Below are 21,304 nucleotides of genomic sequence, written 5' to 3' on the forward strand. Positions count from 1 at the left end.
TTAAATGAAAATCCCTACAAAAATTGATCAAGCTGATCAATTTGAATAAAAATAATTTCAGTCAAGTTAAGATGGCATATGTGTGATTTTGATCATTAAAAAAAGCATTAACAGAATTTTTCAGCTACGAAAACCTTTTTGTTAGATCTACAAACCAAACAAGATTTCCACGGTCTACACAGCACTGGGATCACCTGCCATTAACCTGATCATGACTGTTTGTTTCTGTCTCTATGGAAAGCATCATCAGAACACGTATGGGAGAAATACACCAGCAGCAATGGCTCATAGATAAATTTAATGCTGTGTATCCAAGAAACACAAGACCGGCTCTGCAAATTTATTGTGTGTCCCTGATCCACCAAAATTCTTAAAATATATCTAAAACCAATTTTTTTTTTTGATAGAGCAGATGAAGGTTCAAGCCACTGTTTTTCCATTGGGGTCTCATTAAGGAAATGTTTATTTACTTACTGTCCTGTAAACTCAACAGAAGTGAGAGAATATATTTCCAATGTAATGGAAATAACAGTTATAAAACAGTTATTAAAAAAAAGTGTCTTCATCTGAAGTTTTTCCCCTATTTCTCTTTTGGTGGCAACTCAAAGTCTGCGATTTCCCCGCACTTTCATTTACAGCGGTATTGTTGTTATGACATGTTGAAGAGAGTGATCTCCCTAATGGGGACATAGAAAGCAATACAAAACCTGACACTGGTTCTAGCCCCTCACCACCATCCAAAGAACAAGTTTTGCCTTTAGTTATACTGTAAGCTTTCCATGTACTTCCCATCAGGCAGGATCCAACAATTAAAACATCTGTTGTTCAGCACAATAAGCACATTCACAGTTTTATGTCATTTTTATAAGCTATTATAACAGTGAATGCAGTACCCAGTCACTCAACAGCATTGCATAATATAGGAATCAAAGGTGGGTGAGCTTACAGTTTTGTTAGTGGCATAGTGACTTATAAAGACATTCACTGCACAACACAATCATCATTCAAAGCAAAGAAACTAACCTTCCTATATAAGGTCAACATTGGATACCGAAATATAATAGTTATTCTACCAGTTAATCACCAAAAAGCTAGTCCCTATCCTGAACCACAGCAGTTACTGAAATGACAACCAGTTATACATAACAATGATCTCACAATGACAGTATATTTTTTGTTGGCTTATCCGGGCAGATTTTTTTTTTCTTTGTTATGTCCACAATTATCTAACAAATAAAGAACTTCGAAATTAGCTTCTAAGTTGGAATGATGGGAAAAATATATGTATTTATTTGGTACTACTTCTGCTAACAATGATTTCAGATCAGCTGCATAAAAAGGACTGAATGTTACCTGATGAATATACTGTGTACAAAGAACATATTTATGTTTTATTGTATAGATAGATACAATGCTATTTATCTATCTATAGCTTCTTTACAATTTTGTGCAGTTGAAATAATGGTCTACGTTGCAATAAGTACACACAGCCACAGTGCATTTCAAACAATGTAAAACACAAGAGCAAGTTAAGCATGCAAATACATATTGTATATGCTATTTTTTCCCCACGTGTGCAGAATTTAAACTTATTTAAAAAATAAATAAATTAAAACACGGTGGAGGTGAGAGTGAGGGTGTGAACTATGTGGAAGGGAAAAAAAATAGAAGAAAAAAAAGTCACGTGCAAGTATACCTCAGAAACACTATAGGTGGATGAGCAGGAAGGAAGCCGAGCCTGGTTGTGCAGTGAGGGAAAAGAAAACACGGTTAAATAAGGAATGGCGTTAACAGAAAAGTTTTAGAAGTAATTCTGTAAATATGGTTTAAAAACTAAAACAATAGCAGGGGGTTCATTTAGAATCACAGACATGTTTTCCCAAATCGTATACGTTTTCAGAGGGTAAAGTGAAATGTTTTAAGGTTTTAAAATTGTTTGCCATACAAGACTACATAAAACATAAGGGAGCAATCAAAAAAATGATGTTTCACATATGCATGCATTACAGGCAAGAAAAGTCGGTCAGCTTTTTTTTTCCAAAGAAAAACATGAATATAAGTGACGCGTTTGAGATTTAAATGTGACGCTGTAAGTTTTAAAAATCATTGGATAGTTCAAATAAAGAGATCAATAAATACTATTAGTTCTATGGCCAATATAATACAGGTTAAAAATCTCCCCGGAAATAATTTTAATTTTCATGCATTAATACAAAGACATGAACCATTCAAAGTTACATAAATATTGTTTTTCAATTTGATAACAATTTTGAAACCATTCAGCAAACAATTTCCATGCATCAAGCCTGCTTGCGTACTGGGAACATTTATGAAAAGAAACACATAATAGTTTTTAGAAAAGTAAATCAACGTATAGTTGTGCTACCAGGCAAAAAAGTGTTTTTCTTTCAAATTATTTTGTTCAAATTATAAAACACACAGTATAGTTCTTTGAGCACATTAATACAAACAAGAAAAATTCAAATTTGGTAACTTATATTTGCTACAAAAATGTCCAGAAAGTCCTGAAATCATGAAAATATATATATATATTCAAATTGTTTCAAACATCTACCCACATAAATTATTATATATTATTATTATTTTCTTGACTGATCCAAAATCTTAGCTTTTTATGAAGTCTAAAATCTACATTTCTATTAGAAGATAATGCTCAACTGCATTTATTAAATGTTCAGTATCCTGAAAGCAGTAACTCAGCAGGATCCTGACATACTATGGAAGAAATTTCATAAATGAATGTTGACAAAGATAAGGTTATGTACCTAGATTGTGGTAATCTAAGATTTTCATGCAATAACATTTTAATTTAAAATATCTTTAAAAAGTGTTTAGTTCAATAAATCTCACTGTTATGTTTAAGCTATATTGAAAACAATATGCCACATTCTGAGATTTTTAATGTTTAAAAAAATTTAAGACATTTTTAATCATAATGGTCACATTTGTATTGCTAGCAAATAAAAAAAGAGAATATACACTAACTACTGTAAACATAGACTAAACTCTTAAACTCAGCAGCCAATGCCTAGTTTCACTTTGTAACGCCTGAATGGACTGCAGTAGTGTGGATCGCAGCTGCGGAGGCTTCTCAGGTGTGGAACCCTGGTTTCACTCTCTCAGTTTTAACAGAGAGTTAGGGTTCCTCGCATCACAGCCTCAGATGGGCTTTGAAGTATGATTTATAATACATGTCGCCATAATGCACATATTCCTGTTATGTACAAGTGTGAATCCAGCATTAAAGTAGAACTTTACTAATTGTTTAAAATTCCCCCAGTCACACTGATCAACATAGTACACTATATCCCCTAATCCAGCTGGTGAAATTTTGGTTTGGGCCTGCACACTAACGACCCTTAGACTTGAAGGCGTGTACTTGCACTGCTGAAGCAATGTCCCAATCAAGGTTACTGTATTGAGGGGGCTAAAGTCAGGGGCTGGGGGAATTTTTAGCAATTTATTAACTTATACTTTAAAGAATATCCAAGCAAAATGTTCAGGTAGAGACACTTTTGTTTTTCAAGGCAACTACACGCTTGACCTGTGGGCTTGTTGCGGATCATATTTAGAAATCATGATAGTGATCTGTCCATAGATGTGGGTGGAGAAGGTGCAAGTTCTCCTGGTTTAACATAATTTAAATTGCAGTATGGGTTAAAAATATTTTAGCTATATCCAGGGGATTTCTGAGTATTGTGCTATTTTAATTGTCAGAGCCTGGACCAATGTTAACGTGGCCATACACCTTACAATTATCGTTAGATTTTTTTCATGCCTACATCAAACCATAGTTTAATTTCCGCTCGAATACCCCATTATGCACAGACCAATGTGGCTTTTGATTATCGTTCGTTAGCAATACTAACTGACCGAATTAGTCAATAGACAGAACGGATTGTGTTTGCGTATGTGCAGTGTTAATGATGCAATTTATTTTGTACGAAAACGCCACTAATCCATCAATTTTCGTACGATTCAAAAAAAAGTTTTCCAGCCTGAATGCAGCCAGTTGTACACCAATACTGATCGTTCACTTCCCATCAACTGGCCGATTATTGTACAAAAACCCGATCTCCTTTGGAAATTGAACGATAATTGCAAGGTGTATGGGAATGTAATACAAAATCAATCCTGGATGCACCATTCTAAATAAATATTAGCAAAGCCCAGACACAGAGCAGTTTTGAAAACAAAAAATAATGTGCAACTTTTCTGCTGTAGTTTTGAAGATTGAAATAAAAGGTGCGATATCTGTTGATTTTCTATTGCTGAGTAGCATTAATTAAAGTAAACATTTCCAGAAAGAAATATGGGGGCTGTGATTTACGACTGCCTTCCTAAAATGCTAATATTCAGGCTACGGTGTTGACCAACTGGCTTCAATACTTTGAGTCACATATGGCGAATGAGTATGTAAAAAATAAAATTTGAAGTCCTTATCTGCATACTAGAATTTGCAGAATGAAAACTAACAATGGTAGCTTCCATTGTAAATCACACTTTTTTTCAATTTTCATTCAGTTTTGTTTATTTGGTGCACATACTTTCTGAATTGTGGTTTTCATTCAAATGTATCACACATTTGTATCTGTATTTATCGTACAAAACATTTGACAAAAAATAAACAGACATTTCAAGTACATATAACTGTCACACAATGTGTTGCTTAGACATGTTGTACATTACAAAGCATTTAGGATATTTCTTCAAGGTATTCTTAAATTTGTAGGAGATAGTGAATGTTAAAAAAATAGCATGTAGCTAAAAAGCCATTCTTATTAAAAATCTAAATAATATCTTGGTAACAATAAAAAAAAACACATTGTTTTTCAAACACTTATATATTTAAAAAATATTTAAATCATATATTGGAGCTTAGGCATGTGAAAACCATAATCTATCCCGTACATGAGTTGACAAAAATACTGTATATGGTCTTCAAAATTATTGATGTGTTATCCAGTTCCTTCTTATGTTAGAGAATTATATATGGAATATATCAGAAGATAAATTTATAAAAGTGCTTTTTCTTTACAAAATGGGAATACACTAGAATATCAACTTATAAGGTCTCTGCAAATTCAAATGAAACCCCTGCTAAATTCAAATATGCACATGTAAAACATAAATGGAGGCACAGGAAAGGCTAAATGAGGGTGGTGAATATTTAGAATTCCAGTGCTACTGGCCATCAGACATTAAACAAAATATATAGATGCATGAAAAAAATTGCCGAGTTAATTCGTACATTTACTCGGAGAGAGTATCCTTTGTCATTGCCTTGAAGGTGATCTCTGAGATTCTCCAGTTTGCGGTGAAGCTATATGTGGACATCAGAAAATCAAGTGAAAAAGCATCCTGTTTCTTAAAAAAAAGAATGAGTAAAAACTTTTGTTTCAAATAAAAACAGTTCCTGCCACCATTTAGCAAACAACTGAATATATAGATTTATATTTCACAAACACGTAGCATGCACTATGGAACAAAAACTACTGGTATATAAAACATTATCATTAATAATACCCATATTTTAAACAATTATTTGAAATTCCATCTCTAAAATACGCTTACTCGTGAAGAATGTAAGAATGTAACCTAGCAAATATGTGTTTCAAAGAAAACACCCTAAAAAGACTAGAAATTAAACATGCTACAACTGAAGGATGACTATGCTTTTTACTGGCTGAAGAAATGATAAATTTAGTCCATGACATCCAGTTAATCAAAAATTGATTGTGGAGCTTTTAAATAATTCCTCAATGAACATATGCAGTAAAAATATATGTTTATATCAGACATTAAAAATTAACATTCTAGTCTATGTACCAAATTTGAAAAGTAACACAAAATAAAGTAAAATGTGAGAACAGAAAACATAAACAGACACTGTTCAAATGTACTGTTAAATGATCATTAATCACTAATCTGAATGGGTAAAAGTAACTTTGTAATAGTTTATCAACATTCAAACAGATGAAAAGCTGACTGCACACCAGATTCCACTGGAATAGCTTATTGAAGCTTGTACCACATATCACTGGGGTCCCACCCAAGGTCTGCCCCCACTGACGCAGTTCACCTAATCATGGGCTTAGTCGTAGATATCTCTTCAGAATCCAGTGTGCGGCCAGCTTTTCTTCGGTTTGTGTGGGCTCGTACTGGATTGAGGACATGGTCCATTGGGAAGCACCCGACTCATTCCTTTCCTGAGCTGTGGAGGAGTGGTGCTTCTTTTGTGTGTTCTCCTAGTTTATCTACATTGTCCATTATATATATAAAACAAGGCCCATAAAACTGAGTCTTCCATACTTTAAACTTTCATTAATAATCCAATCTGAACGCACAAACCAGTCTACAGGGAGTTTTATTGTTTAGATTTGTGAAGGTAATCCGAGCACTACAAAAGTGTTTGTAAAGGCAAACTTTTTTGTTTTGGATAGAGTAGATAACCCCCTCCCCCTCAGTTTTTATTACCGTTTGTGCCCCTGATGGGGATATTCCCCCTTCTATTTTTCATTGTGACCATTGCCAGACAGGCAGAAAGTGATAGAAAATCCAAAACCAGAGAGAAGAATTACAAAATGTTAAAGATGTCACTAGAGCAAAAACTGAGAAAAAATGAACCATTTGAACCATGGATCACCTGTTCCAATGACAACTCCTTAAGATGGGAATTATGTATACTTTGGAGAAATTTCCTCTCATTTGCTGTTGCAACTCCCGGACAGGAAATCTCCCCAGTGGGTTACCAGAAAGTTACCCGATATAGGTTAGTTTTAATCCTTACCTATAAAACACTTTTAAAAAGTTTGGTTTACATTAATTTTAGCAAATTAACTCTAGGAAAAACACTAATAAATGCAGTTATAGATTTATTAAAAATAATGAAATCTATTTTTAAATAAAGCCAGTGTAAGTACCTACATTTTACTATGTACCAGCCTCTTCTAATTACCTATATAGCAGCACTCAGATTGTGAGTGGGAGAGGGAAGCCCAAGGAGCCAATAAAGTGATTTACATGCACGCATGCAGCAGAGGGCAAACTGTTGCTGCTTCTTCATTGTCCAACCACAGTGTAGGGGCAGGGAAGTGACCTAGCTTCATTGCTTAACTGTAGCACAGAAATGTCAGATTACCAACCCGACTGTAAAGTCGGCCAAAAATACAAATCCTTTGGCAGATAAAACAGCTGACACATAAGATAAAGTCACCATTACTGTACAATAATGACATAACTACACATAATAAATACACTTATGCGTGATGCTTTACAATCTCTTATTCAGATGTTTCACTGTTGGGTGTGGCTGCTCTTGCACCACCTAGTTGCCTGGCAGGAGGTGGTGTGAAGATATTTACTCATTTTTAGTTATAGATTGTTCATTTCATAATAGCATAAGTAACAATGTGTAGCTTTATTTTCAGTAGTTATGCATGTAGAATAATGACAATAAGAAAGGTTTCATATATACTTGTTTTGGAACTAGAAACTGTCTAGCAGAAAGAGGCTAACAGCCTAGAACGCAATAAGTGGTTAAAAGCAGGAGCACATCTGAATGCAGACGTAATTTATGAAGTACAAGAGAAAGCATGTCTACCCAAGACACTGTTTAGATTGGCAGCGTTGGTGACACATGGTGTGACCCATGTGTCAACAGGAGGGATGATAGCCATAATCACAAGACAGTTTCATGCACCGGGAATACAAACCTTTCTAAACATTTTTGTTCCCAGTGTTGTTCCACCTGCGCAAAGCACAATCCAGGGCAGGCTCTTCGCTGTAACCCAGGTCACACACCCATACCACCATATCCTTTAACCAACAGAAACACTGACAACAGGAGAGTGGGTCTGGGTAAAGTGCATCAAAACTGGAACCCAATGACTTGCCTACTTGTCAAAGAAGAATTCAAGAGGTGAGGGCCAGATGCGAAAGAGGAACTTCACCCAAGACAGAGGGAGAAGCTGGGGGCGAAGAAAAGGGCTATAAGAGACTGCGGGAGGGAAAGGGTTCTTCAGAGTTACACAGACTGGTGCCTGGGTCAGTCCCTACACATGTCGAGTCTGTTGTAACCTCCGCAATTGTGTTACAATAAACCTTGATTGGTTCAGCTAACTGAGTCTTCTGATTCCGTGGGATAATTCTCCCGACAGTGGGCGTCCGCTGTACCCATTCCTGTCCCTCCTTCTACTTCAACAGGTCTGTTTTCCCCATCTTTCCTTCCTTATACATGTACCCCTCCCCCCTTGTCCCTCCCCCTAACCCTTCTGTCATTGGTACTGCCAGGCATCTCTATATTGCACAACAAGGCCTAGGGAACTCCATGAGTACTCCATTCCGATGTGTCACGTGCCTTACCGCTGGGACCCACTATAGGGGGGACTGCGGTAGGCTGGTGCTGATAATCCCTGGGTAAGGATTGACACAAGGGCCCATAGCTCTATGTTGAGATGCTCATTTTACAACCTACCCTGGCACTCTGATAGAATTGTGAAATAGATGTATTACGGTCTAAACTATTGATGTTATCCACTCCAATACTTTGTTATCTTGTGATGTTGTATTGTCCTTTTTGTCTCGGTGAACCTGTGTTTTCACCTTTTTCAAATGTAATTGAAACTTTAATAAAGTCAGATTGAACTAAAACATGCAATACTGTAAGCTATACATTTGTAGCACTGCAATATTTACCTCATTCCTCACTCTAACAGGTTTCCGGCACTAATTTCTTCTTTCCAATGTTCTAGGTTGTGGCCTGGCCCTCACCATCCTCACTTACAATGCAGGACTATTGGTCCTGTATTGTGTGTGATGATGTGAGAGTGCGATTGCCAGCCAGTGCACCTTAAAGAATAGGCTTTGGGGGCCATTCACGTACTGTAAAGGAATCCTGCCGGAGCAAGAAGCAGGGTGAGTATTGCAGCTTAATCTACAACCCCAGACATTTAGCCCCTGCAGTGCGGGGAAACCCCACTGCAAGGATACTGTTTTTCTGGTGCCCCAAGTGAGGCTTTGAATATCATAATAGCGTAAGCCTTGAAGTGAAAATCCAGACAAAACTCTTTTTTTTTTTGCTTTAAAGAGAGCGTTCAATCTAGATTGCTTTTTATGCGCTTTAAGGACAATCTCTTTTTTGAATAAATAAATAAGTTTTCAAATTACTCCTAAATTTATATTAGGGCCCATTCACACCATATTAGAATGCGATGTTATGCATGCATTTTTGTGTGTTTAAACACACTGTGTTAGGCAGATGATTCAAAAGTCAAGGCACCTCAATGCCAGCAAAATAGGTCCTAAACATTTTTTTTTAAAGTTCATTAACTGTAATTTTTTAATAAGGATCCTTAACCTGGTAAAATAGGCTTAATTTACAAAGTATAAAACCAGGATTTTCATACTTATTACCAAAAATGAGTCAAGAGAGATTGACATTATAGGCACATGGCTCAAAAAGATGTGTATCCTGGTGGTAAATCTTTGTGAATTGAGCATTCAGAATGTTGCAGAGTAATTGATAAAAAAATTGCCATCCAGATTATACTACTCAAACTCCCTGCAAGAGTGCCCTGCAATCTTTACCGTGCTTCAGGAAACCTGTCATAATATAAATATATGTGCTGCCATTGCTGATCTCTTCTAAAAATGCTATTGACATTCTTGTTTTTTTTTTTTATATCAAATATTTTTCTAAAATTTATTGAAATAAAGAATACAAAATATAGTTTGTAGTAACGTATATATTGGTACATGAGAAAATAACTGTAACCATTATACATAATACAGTCAAAAAGAGCAATCAGGTGGTTAAAATGTAAGATAATCTGTCTCATATTGCTTAAGAGGTTTGTACCCAAAGATCATGATGAAAAGTAAGTAGAGAGAAAATAGAGGATGGAAATATGACCGAGACAACAAGAGAGAAAAAAAAAGGAAAAAAGGGAGGAGATATACTATTCAATGTTGCCAGGATCTGTAATGTGCTGAAGAACAAAATATTTAGGGATTAGAGGAACGTCAAGCTTTCCGAAACAAGAGAAGGATGGACATAGTCGATCCAGGGTTGCCAGATCTTCTTAAATTTCAAACATGGCTAGATCTGTTTGGGACAAAGAGGCCCAGTGTCTGAGTTGCAAATATCTGAAATATTCTGAAAATGGGGCCTGCAATTTTTCTTTAAAATGTGCCTAACCATGGATGGAGCCATCTTCTAGCAAATTATGTAGCTATTTAAGATGATGTGAGGACCACCAGGCAAAGACCGAGGGGAATAAGGGATTATCTATAATGGGAAGTATTGATAAATGAGGGGACTGCAATTTACTGTGGCATCTAGTATTATCTCATAATTTAAACATGCATGTCAATAGAGGACTTAGTGATGAAGGCCTGGTGTGGGCTGGTAACCAAGGTAACGCACGCAGAAAAATCGGGGAAGAGGATATGGCTTCTAGGTCAGCCAAGATTGAGCAAAGTGGGGATTGAAAAAGACTCAAATTAGAGGCGGTCCTGCTTGGTAGTACTTGGGAAAGTTCAGAAGCCCTAGACCTTCCTGGCGTTTATGAACGTACATAGTAACTTTAGGAATTCTAGGACATTTTGACTCCCAGACAAAGGACATGATGCTGTTTTGAAAAGAACTGAGTGCGTAACATGGAATATGGGTTGGCAAGGTGTGGAAAAGATATAATAGTTTAGGAAGTACAGTCATCTTGACCGAGTTAATCTTGCCCATCCAAGAGAGGTTATGTTTTGTCCAGGGAGACAAAAGTTCCTTAAGATGTTTAAAGGTAGGGATATAATTGTCTTATATACATAATAATAATCTTTAGAGATGTTAATACCTAGGTATCACAAATGATTATCCTGCCAAGTAAATGGGAAAGAATGGTGAAGAGTGGTGATCGTGGGAGATGGTAGTGTAATGTTAAGAGCAGAGGATTTACTTTCATTAACAATCAAATTGGAGAGCTGGGCAAATGAGTGTAGCACAGAATAGATTGGGAAGGGAGATAAAGGGTTGGGAAAGGGAAAGTAGGAAGACATCCGCAAATAGGTGAGGTTTAAATTCAGAAGGTCCTTTGGTGATGCCATGTATACTAAATTGTCACTAATAAGATGTGCCATGGGCTCTATGGCAAGCACGAAAAGTGTGGGGATAGAAGACAGCCCTGGCGTGTACCACGTAGGATGGGAAAAGAGGGAGAAAAGTGGTTAAAGGAGAACTATGAGGTGAGTGCTTTTCACTTACCTCATAGTTCTAGCCGACCTGTGACAATGAGACTGTCACAGGTAGGCTTAGTAGATCGGGAGGTGAGCGAACACATATCGGCGTTCGCTCACCTCTCGATCCTGTCACGGCTCTCTGCCGTGACAGGGGAGGGGCTGGATTTCCCCCTCCCCGCCAGCGCTGACTGGCGGAATGGACGGGGGAGGTTACAGCTGGCTCTGCCTCTAGATAGGCAGAGCCAGCTGTCAGTCACGCAGCTGGGCGGATCCAGACAATTGTCGGGCTCCGCTTCACCTGCGGTGTCTCAGTATACCGCGAGCAGCAGCTCGCGGTATACTGCGGCGTCTCAGTATGCCGCGAGCTACAGCTCGCAGTATACTGAGCCTAGGGTGACGGGAGGACGCTAGTTTGTGTCCTCCCGTTACCCTATGGAGAACTATGGGGAAAAGCCTTAACCCCATAGTTCTCCTTTAAGGTAGGGTAGGGCAGCAGTCGGGCTGTTATATAATAGTAGATGCATGTCACCAGCACATCAAGAGTAATAAAGTCCAAAGTGATCATTTATTTAAAACGTCATGTCATCAGAACAGTTCGGATGACATGACATTTTAAATAAACGATCACTTTGGACTTCATTACTCTTGGAGTGCTGGTGACATTCATCTACTATCATTGTCAGGCGGCGCCATCCGCAGTCATTACAAGCACCCCCCCCCCCCCCGTTGAATTGGGTATCTCCGGTAAAGGAGAGGAACAAAGCAACTCCATGTATGTGCTATATAAGGCTCGAAGTCATGTGACAAAGCCCACCGAAAATCCCCATTTGTCCAAGATGTAAAACAAATAATCCCAAGAAATGGAATCAAAGGCTTCATGTAAATCTAGGGGTAACAGCATCCTGGGGATTTTAGTATGGTGCATACAGGGTATGAGGTGAATAATTTTACGTGTATTGTCGGAAGCCTGTCTATGAGGCACAAAGTCCACCTGGTCACGATGTATGAGGTCAGGTAGAAACGCATTCAGGCATACAGCCAATACTTTGGAAAGTAATGTAATGTCTACATTTAGTAGAGAAATGGGCCTGTAGTTGTGTGGGTACAGAATATCCCTATCAGGTTTGGGGATCATTACATTATATGTGCTAGCAGAGATGAGAAATTAAGGTCAGTCTACAAATCTTAAATTGTTTTTTATATTCCAACCCTGATCTATACTTCTGCACAACTTTGTTTCTGAACTGTTCGGAGAGCTCCTCTGTCTTCATATTGCTTCCTTAGTGGTGCAGACTCAAGGGGATTTCAGAACAGCTGTATTTATACTGGCATCATGACACATTGCACACCTTTATCAACTTATTATGGAACTTCTGAAGTGAATTGGCCCACGTTGTTTTGGGGTGAATACATATACACACTCAAGATTTCTGTTTTTTTTTACTGTCTTTATAATTGCTTGTGTCACAATAAAACATATTTTGCATCTACAACATGGTAGGCATGCTGTGTACATCACATTGTACAAACCCTCCAAAATCCATTTAAGTCCATATTGTAATGCAATAAAATAAGGCCACCATAGGGTGAATACTTTCACAAAGCACTGTATGCGTCTCAGGAGTTCTGTCTCCACTTACTTCATATTTGTTCCCGGTGGGTACTTTAGAAAATATATTAGCCAGACAACTACAATTTACAGAAGGGAGTTTGCAACTGCACCATATATTTGTTTTTTTTAGTACAGAACAAGCTTCCTAGTTTTGTAACTGAACATTTGGCCTCAAATGAAATAAATATTTAGGCATAATTTGCCAGCAGTACCACCTATTCAAAATAAAACATGGGTAGTTTTGAGAGGCGTTAACTTGCCCTTTGAAAAATGTGCAGTGTTTCCAGTTGCCATTCTATCATCATTAGGAGCTCCCTTTATCAGGTTTGGTAAAAATTTCAGTTTTGCATGGTAGACCTTTATTGCTCAAAATCCTTTGCAAAAATAGTTGGGACATTCCTCACATACATTCATTAGTAATGGATTGATGGACCTTTCTCCAATTTGCCTGTATCTGCTAAAATAACTGAACTGATATATGGCTGCATTTCATAGTTTTACCTGCAAGCAGCACTGAAACGTATGACAAGCTCATGTAAATAGAGGTAAAGGGGCTACTGTGATAAAACACAGAAGTTTCAGAATCAGCTATTGAATTATATTTATTGTGGAATGTTAGAAGGAAGGACAAAGACTGTGACCTGAGAAGCACCTAAAGTAAAAAGCAAGAAAAAAAAAAAAAAGTGGTGAAATGCAATCACAGGGACAGGAGCCACTTTGAAGAATAATACAGCACTACTGTTCCCTCAGTGACTTTTAGGGCCAAGCCATCTTCCCTTTAACAATAACCCTTTGAGAAGGGCAATACAAGCCCCTTGGAACAATGTCATATTGAGAGATGTAGTTATTGCCCCTAATTAACTATTTTCTGGTTCTGCAGAGATAATGTAATGTTGCCAGACAGAGATGCAATACTCTTGCTGTCATGAAACTAGCATTCAAGAAAAGCCATGGCTACTCAACAGGTACTTGGTACTGTTGGTTGCTATTCATAATGGAAGAATTGTTAAATTGAATTTGTAACTCACCCTTTTTGCTTTACATATACCTGTGCCCAGACTATACATATTTATCTATTTACATATTCTCTAAAAAAAACAAATACAGTAAAAGTGATCTAAATCAGCCTTCACTGACCTCTTAAGCTGGTTGAACTTTAAAGTAAATCATCACAACATAGGCTCTAAAGCAGGGGTCTCAACTTAGTTCACTTGGGGGTCACTGGACAAATTTCATAATTCCAAATACGTTTTAACTATACACGGTACCTGTGTTAATGTCTGCGTGTTTTTAATGTCAGTATATGTTTTGGTGATGGTTTGTGTGAGTATATTGTCAGGATTTCTGTGAGTGTTGAGGGTATGTTTCCTAATGTTTTTATGTGTGACATATCAGTATGTGTACTTGTGTGCAGTGTCAGTATATGCATGTTTTTTTCCGCCCACAAGTTTTTATTTTAATCATAGAGGACCAACAGATTCACACATTCACTCACACACAGAAATACACAAACACTAATAGATACACAAAACAGAATTGGATAGGGCTTTTGAAATGAGAGAACAAACCAGAATACAGTTGAACCAGTTTTAAAAGAATGTACAAAACTTTTATTAACATAGAAAACATTAAAATATCCATGCACACTCATAAAAGCACGTCACCATTGTTGGCAGAGGACTATCAGAGTCTAGAAGAGCAAGAATAATTAATTACATCTATTTGCACAAAACCCATATGATGTTAACCACTAGATGTTAATGAGTGATTTCACCAATGTTCAATAACGCCACCGTCAACGCGGTTCACGTCATCGCTTCATCAGGAAGGTGAGTGAAGTAATCTATGGTTCACAAATACCAGATTGTTAATCGAACATATTCACATATGGAGATCACAATAACAGATCTGTACCCATAATCACTTACTTTTAGGTGTTGTGTTACAGTCCAAGTGTTTAGGAAATAATCCTCTATTAAAAACCCAGTGGGAGATGCTGCCTCCCCAAATAACACAATGTTGCCATCGCTATCAAAATTCATAAGAAAATTGTAGTTAGACAACTCCAACATTGGCAACATGGTGTTATTTGCAGTGTTATTCAACCAAGTTATATGGAGGAATTAGCTGGCTGTCTGGGAACTCCAGTTTCCTGTCCTTTTAAGGTAAGCTACAGCTTAATTTAATCTATGGCTATAAACAAGTTAACATACAATTTGATTACAACTCCATACTGACATGAATGTGTTGCCTTTAGATATTTGAGGTGCATTTCTCCAGTTATCTAGCCTCTCCTGTGCCTGAGGGTTCTTTGTTGGGGTGGCAGCATCTCCTGTTGGGTTTTTAATAGAGAATTAGTTCCTAAACACAATACACAATACCGAAAAGTAAGTGATTATGGGTACAGATATTTTATTGTGATCTCCATATGTGAATATGTTGTATTAATAATCTGGTATTTGTGAACCATAGATTAATTCACTCACCTTCCTGATGAAGCGATGACGTGAAACGGGTTGAAGTTGGCATTATTGAACATTGGTGAAATCACTCATTAACATCTAGTGGTCAATACCATATGGGTTTTATACAAATAGATGCAATTGGTCTTGCTCCTCAAGAGTCTGATAATCATCTGCCAACAATGGTGACTTGCTTTTACAAGAGTTCATGGATATTTTAATTTTTTCTGTGCTCTCTCATCTCAAAAGCCCTATCCAATTCTGTTTTTTGTATCTTATCTAATCAGGGTGAGATGAGACAAAGTTTTTTGGGAAACCTAACATTTATATTACACCCAGAAATATACACCCCCCCCCCCCCAAAAAAACATTCTTAAAATAAGAAAGAGCTCCCTCACTTACTTACATTTTTGGCAGGGAGCAGGCACATTCCCTGATGGTTTCTGTGGTTGATTAGTTGATTAGACTGCACCTTTAGCTGGTGAAGACCTTACTAATCCTTCCTTTCGGCAGGTGCTTGGTGAAGGCTGTCAGAGCGCATGCGGACTCGCACTGAGCAAGGGCATCGCCAGGAACAGCTGTGCAGTCTGCATCCGACAGAGATGCAGACTGTGTAACTGCTCCCCCAAGTCAGGTACGTGGTCCGTGACTGTGTGCCTGACTTGTCAGATGGCTGTGGGCTGCATGGTACCAGTTTGCAGGCTGTAATTGGCCCACGGGCCAGTACTTTGAGATCCCTGCTATAGACGATCTAAACCTCTGTCAAGGACTTTGTTAGAGAAGGAGGAGATAACTGTGGGGTCCTTGTCCTCTTACATGTTCAGAGTGTACTATAACATTTCTGCAGTCCAGCAGAAGGTGGTACCTCTTCTCCACCTCTGTTCCTGGATCCCTGCACCTCATTGCTGTGCTCACCCTCCACCTTCGCCCCTCCTCTCCAGGGGGCAGACAGAGACAGGCAGGCTGTGTGTGTCACTCACAATATTAAGATAAGTATATGCATAAAGTAACTCGCACTCCAATAGAATTTCAAGTCAAAAACGGTTTATTGACTTGATTGCTATCACATCATATAGTGATGTTTCGGAACAACAGCGGTTCCTTCTTCAGGCAAACAGAATGTTGCCTGAAGAACATATTCTGTTTGCCTGAAGAAGGAACCGTTGTTGTTCTGAAACATCGCTATATGATGTGATAGCAATCGAGTCAATAAACCGATTTTGACTTGAAATTCTATTGGAGTGCGAGTGACTTTATACATATACTTATCTTGGATTGCAGAGGCATCTGCAGTCACTTTGGCACCCACCCGACTCTAAGGGTATTATTCGGTCAAGAGTGTGATGGGTACACTGGATTTTGGACTCACAATATTAAGTCACACACACACAGCCTAGTTAACAATCTGCCTCTCTCATCCTGTCTCCTGAGCTTTGTCCAGCTCGGGACAGGTTAACAGCGGGCAGGACAACTGGCAACTATGCAATCATGTGTACAGCCAGTGAAGGAGCCAACACACATCACGTATCATGACTGAGCACAGTACCTGAGGCCGTGCCGTGTGCATGGAAGAGATGGATGAAGACAAAGCTCCGCAGCTGCACAGAGGCCATTCTGTGTTGTCACTGTGCTGAAGAAGCGCAGAGCGGGGACAAAACAGGAACCACAGCACTGCCGAGCAATATCTGAGAATCCCCGGCCATAACTTCCAGTCTCTGTATGAACATTACATACTTCAGCTTCCTGCTACCAGAAGAGCAGCCCCCACACCAGCAACAGTCAATTACATAACTTCTCCCATACCGAGCCGGCCTAGCTGCCAATGGAACAAGCACTGTGATTGGCTGTGGTGCTCTGCACTGTATGGCTGCTCCTCCAAGTCAGGTACGTGACATGTGTGCCTGACTTGTCAGCCGGCTGCAGGCCTCATGGTACTGGTTCACGGGCTGGTACTTTGAGACCCCCGGCTATAAAGTCAGGTTTCAAGCACCTGCTGTTTGTTTACATCAGAAGGCTTGCAGGCATTTTGAGCAATGTGAAATTTACTTGTATTTTAAATGTATTATGCCAATCCCTTATTTCCTCCTCTCCTTGTGTCCTGTCTCTATGTGTCGACTGTTTTAAATCAAATGTACCATATAGTAAGACGCATTACCACATTGTTTTCTACTTTGAGAGATGAGCACTATGTATAACTTGTGGTATGTGGAGTTGTATTATGAGTCCTGGAAATTGCATTTATAAGTCCCTTATGATATTATAATGCCATTGTTAAATGAAATTAAAACATGATTTTAGAAAAAGGTTGGCAAACTGCCAAGTTCCTGCTGCCATAGAAAATAAGGACAGAGGAGCTATTTCAGTGCACTTTGTTGTGATATTTGCAGGTGAATTTCTCCATAATTCCTAAAGCTTCAGAAGTCAGTTAGGACTAGTACAAGTTCACAGACTTATAAAAATTCCCCCAGCACTCTCCCTAGCTGCTAAGCTTCCCATGCCTGTGCACTAACATACCATAGACTTGAATAACCATGTGGAAGGCTAAAGCCATCGGAGTAGGTAAGCACAATTTGCTGTGTTTAAAAGTTTGGAGGAAGGGTAGTGAAAAAAATTTGAACTTTTCCTACAAATTGATTTTATTGCTTTAAAATATGTGAATACTTTAATGGCCATAGCCTGGGTACAGGTGACTATAGGTAAAAAAATAATTCCTAACTTGCTTTCCTTCTTTAGCCTGTATTTTAATGTACTGAAGGGAAGTCATTACATGATAATACTAAGTCTCCTAAGGCTAGGTTCACACTGTTGCGGTGCATTAATATGTGTTACATTAAGGCATCCCTGCCTAATGCAGCAAAATGCCTGAAAAATGGTGCAAGCAGTAGTGCATTACCGTGTGTTGTGGTGCTCTGAAATGCAGCTGCATTAGTAAAGGGCATTGGAGTACCATTAAGCATGAATAGTACTGCAGCACAATTACATATAACACAGGTTTTAATGCGTTACAGCAGCATCAACAGTGTGAACCTATGACAATAAAAACCATGACCACGCAACTGAAGAAATATACATGCAGAAGTTCTACAGGTCGCTGCCCCACATCAGTCAGGGAGACTGTAATATCTGATGAGAAAACAAAAACAAGGGGCGCCTTCTCTAGTGTAGATACATTTTTATTATATAAATGGCAAAAAGTGGAATGATACTCACAAAAGAGTAGGTAACATTGAGCCTCCAAATCAAAGGTTGATCCTCTGTCTTAGCAAAAAGCAAGAAGTAAGCTAAGACTGAGGATCAACCTTTGATTTGAAGGCTCAATGTTACCTACTCTTTTGTGAGTATCATTCAACTTTTTGCCATTTATATAATAAAAATGTATCTACATTAGGGAAGGTGCCCCTAGTTTTTGTTTTCTCATCAACAGTGTGAACCTGTTCAACCACAGACTGGCATGTATAATTGACAAGTCCTTAGACTTGGATAGAGATGGTATACATTTTTTCAATACTGGTTGCCAACCATGCCTCTGTATAATTGTTATACATTAAAATAACATAGGTTGGACGGTCAACAACCCTTGCTATAAAGAAACTTCAGCCATAAGCCCACACACCTTATCTGCATACTTGTTTCGGGTAAGTGAGTCAAAGTACTGCAGTCAGAGGTCAGCACAGCAGCTAGTATTTTCAGAATGAGAAGTCAACAATGGCAGCTCATAGTTCTCCCAGTGCAGGTTTCCATGAAATATAGCTCTCCAGTTTTTATAGCAGGAACAAAAATTACAGTACAACTGCAATGTATGTACTGTACAAGTAGCAAGTTCTCAGAAAAAAGAGCAACATAATTAGTTGTGTATGTGGAGGTGAGAAGCCACAAAGACAAATGCTTACGGAAAAAAACAAACAACAGCTTTTGTATTTACTGTATATAAACGGAGTTAATGGTTTTAAAAGAAGGGCTGAAATTGGAGTGTTAAAGTTGAACTCTAGCAAAAACTTACTTTGCATTACTATTAGTCAATAGTATGACTGTGTCTTAACAAAATGCATCCAAAGGTGCTCAACATTCCAAGTTGCTCATAAAATGGTGAGACCTGTAGCAATCCCTCTGTTGGACAAACTGGAGTTAAGTAACAAAGTAGAACAAGTGTCCATTTCAGAATAGGTTACAGACAAAACAATGTTAAAGGAAGAGGTGTGAAAGAAATAATGGCTGGTTGGTTTCATTTTGAATCCTCATTAACATTGATAAATTGGGTGCATTGACCCTGAGACATTTGAGTTTGAGTTTTCAATAAAGTCCTTTGATAAATTAATTTACCTTGGCTTAATACAAATTAGAGGCTTATTTTACTTCATAACTCCTGCCATAAACCAGAGCAGTAAGGGAGGTAAAAATCTCCACAAAAAGGAACAGAATCAGCAATAATTGAACAAGGTTTCTAACATTTCCCCACTATATTCACAACTTGCAAAAAAAAAAATGAGGATGCCAAGGGCTCGTCCACATATCTGGAGTGTTGCAAAACGCCAAGGAATAAGGTAGGCAATTCACCCTATTCCTTATTCATTAGAAAAAATTAGCATTTAACCCTTGCAGTGTGGAGGGGGCCCCACTAGTAAGGGTAACTTTTTCTCCAGTCGGAAGTTCAGCTTTAGAGTCTACACTTTAAGTTGTGAAAGTGCACAGAATAGTTCTTTAGAATAGTGCAACGTCCTAAACAGGCATCCACATGAGGAGGCAACTGCAATTCCCCAGGGAATGAGGTTCCACCATGTCGGGTTCAGGTGCTTTCTTTTAACCCTCACTTGTAATATCTGTGTAAGCAAAAGCCACAGAGCCATATCATAGGCAGCTTAAAAAAATCAATTGGTCCATCCCAATAAACAGAAGAAGGCCGACCCCAGGCTTCTGATTTTCTGTTAGTGGATGTCAATCAAATTGGAGGCAGTCCTAATGTACATGACTGACTTGTTGTGTAGTGTCAAATCACCCGTGATGTGGTGGTGTGGTTCTTGGCTATACAGATGTTAACGTAAGGGGTGAAAGGGAAAGTGTCTCAAACGCTAGGTAAGCCTTAATCTGCAGTCTGCCTCATTCTCATCTCAAGTTGATCAGAGAAGGATCATGAGCATCATTTCACTCATCTCCAAAAACCTTGAATGTAGACTCATTTAATGCTTACAGCACACAGACAATTTAATGAAGACATGATATGTACTTATGAAGGAATTAATTAACTGATTAATAAATTACAAGTGTTCTAAACTAAACAGGAGCTGTTATTATTCTAAATGTATATATTAAAAGACAAAGTTAGATGTAGAATATACAGATTCATATTGTGAACAATTATTGATCTACATGTAAATGAAGTACTGAAATACAATCATGCACTTAGTTATTGAAAGCATGCAGTTCAACTTTTAAACAAGAATTGGGCTTTTAATTAGATTGTTAAGGCCCATAGCGATAGTTTTAATGCCATACCATATCACCTACTTCACAGATAGCACAGTTTAAGATTTAGCAGTACTAATGCTATATGCTGCTGGATTACTAATTATTTCACTTACATGAATTAATGCAATATAAAAGGATTTTATTAATAGCCAGGGAGCATATTTTAGACAAATAAAAATACAACACTAAGGTAAACATTGAGACTATTATGGTCCTAGGGTACACACCCAATCTTCTACATTTAATTAGTGGCTATAGAACGTCTAAGTAACAGATTTCATTTAAAGGAGAACTATGGGGTTAAGTCTTTTCCCCATAGTTCTCCTTAGGGTAACGGGAGGACACAAACTAGCGTCCTCCCGTCACCCTAGGCTCAGTATACCGCGAGCTGAGACGCCATACTGAGACGCCACAGCTGAAGCGGATCCCGACAATTGTGCCCAGCTGCGTGACTGACAGCTGGCTCTGCCTATCTAAAGGCAGAGCCAACTGTACCCGCCCCCTCCGTTCCGCC

At 38.3% G+C, this 21,304-nt stretch overlaps 1 protein-coding gene across 1 annotated transcript in view; it reads right to left on the reverse strand.

Moving 5' to 3' along the window:
- Nucleotides 1-1,696: 1,696 nt before the first annotated feature.
- The window catches only part of LOC108802283 (gephyrin-like), a gene marked incomplete at its 3' end in the record, with an annotated part of 93,832 nt that continues 74,224 nt past the window's right edge, over nt 1,697-21,304 (reverse strand). Inside the window, exons 3-4 of the mRNA XM_018574150.1 lie at nt 5,273-5,344; nt 1,697-1,738 (exon numbers count right to left, since the gene is read on the reverse strand). Of these exons, the coding sequence (XP_018429652.1) occupies nt 1,697-1,738; nt 5,273-5,344 (114 nt within the window). The remainder of the gene's footprint in view (nt 1,739-5,272; nt 5,345-21,304) is intronic.

The sequence above is a fragment of the Nanorana parkeri genome, unplaced genomic scaffold (genome assembly GCF_000935625.1).
Source record: "Nanorana parkeri isolate BGI_ZX_2015 unplaced genomic scaffold, ASM93562v1 scaffold2770, whole genome shotgun sequence".
NCBI classification, from domain to species: Eukaryota; Metazoa; Chordata; class Amphibia; order Anura; family Dicroglossidae; genus Nanorana; species Nanorana parkeri.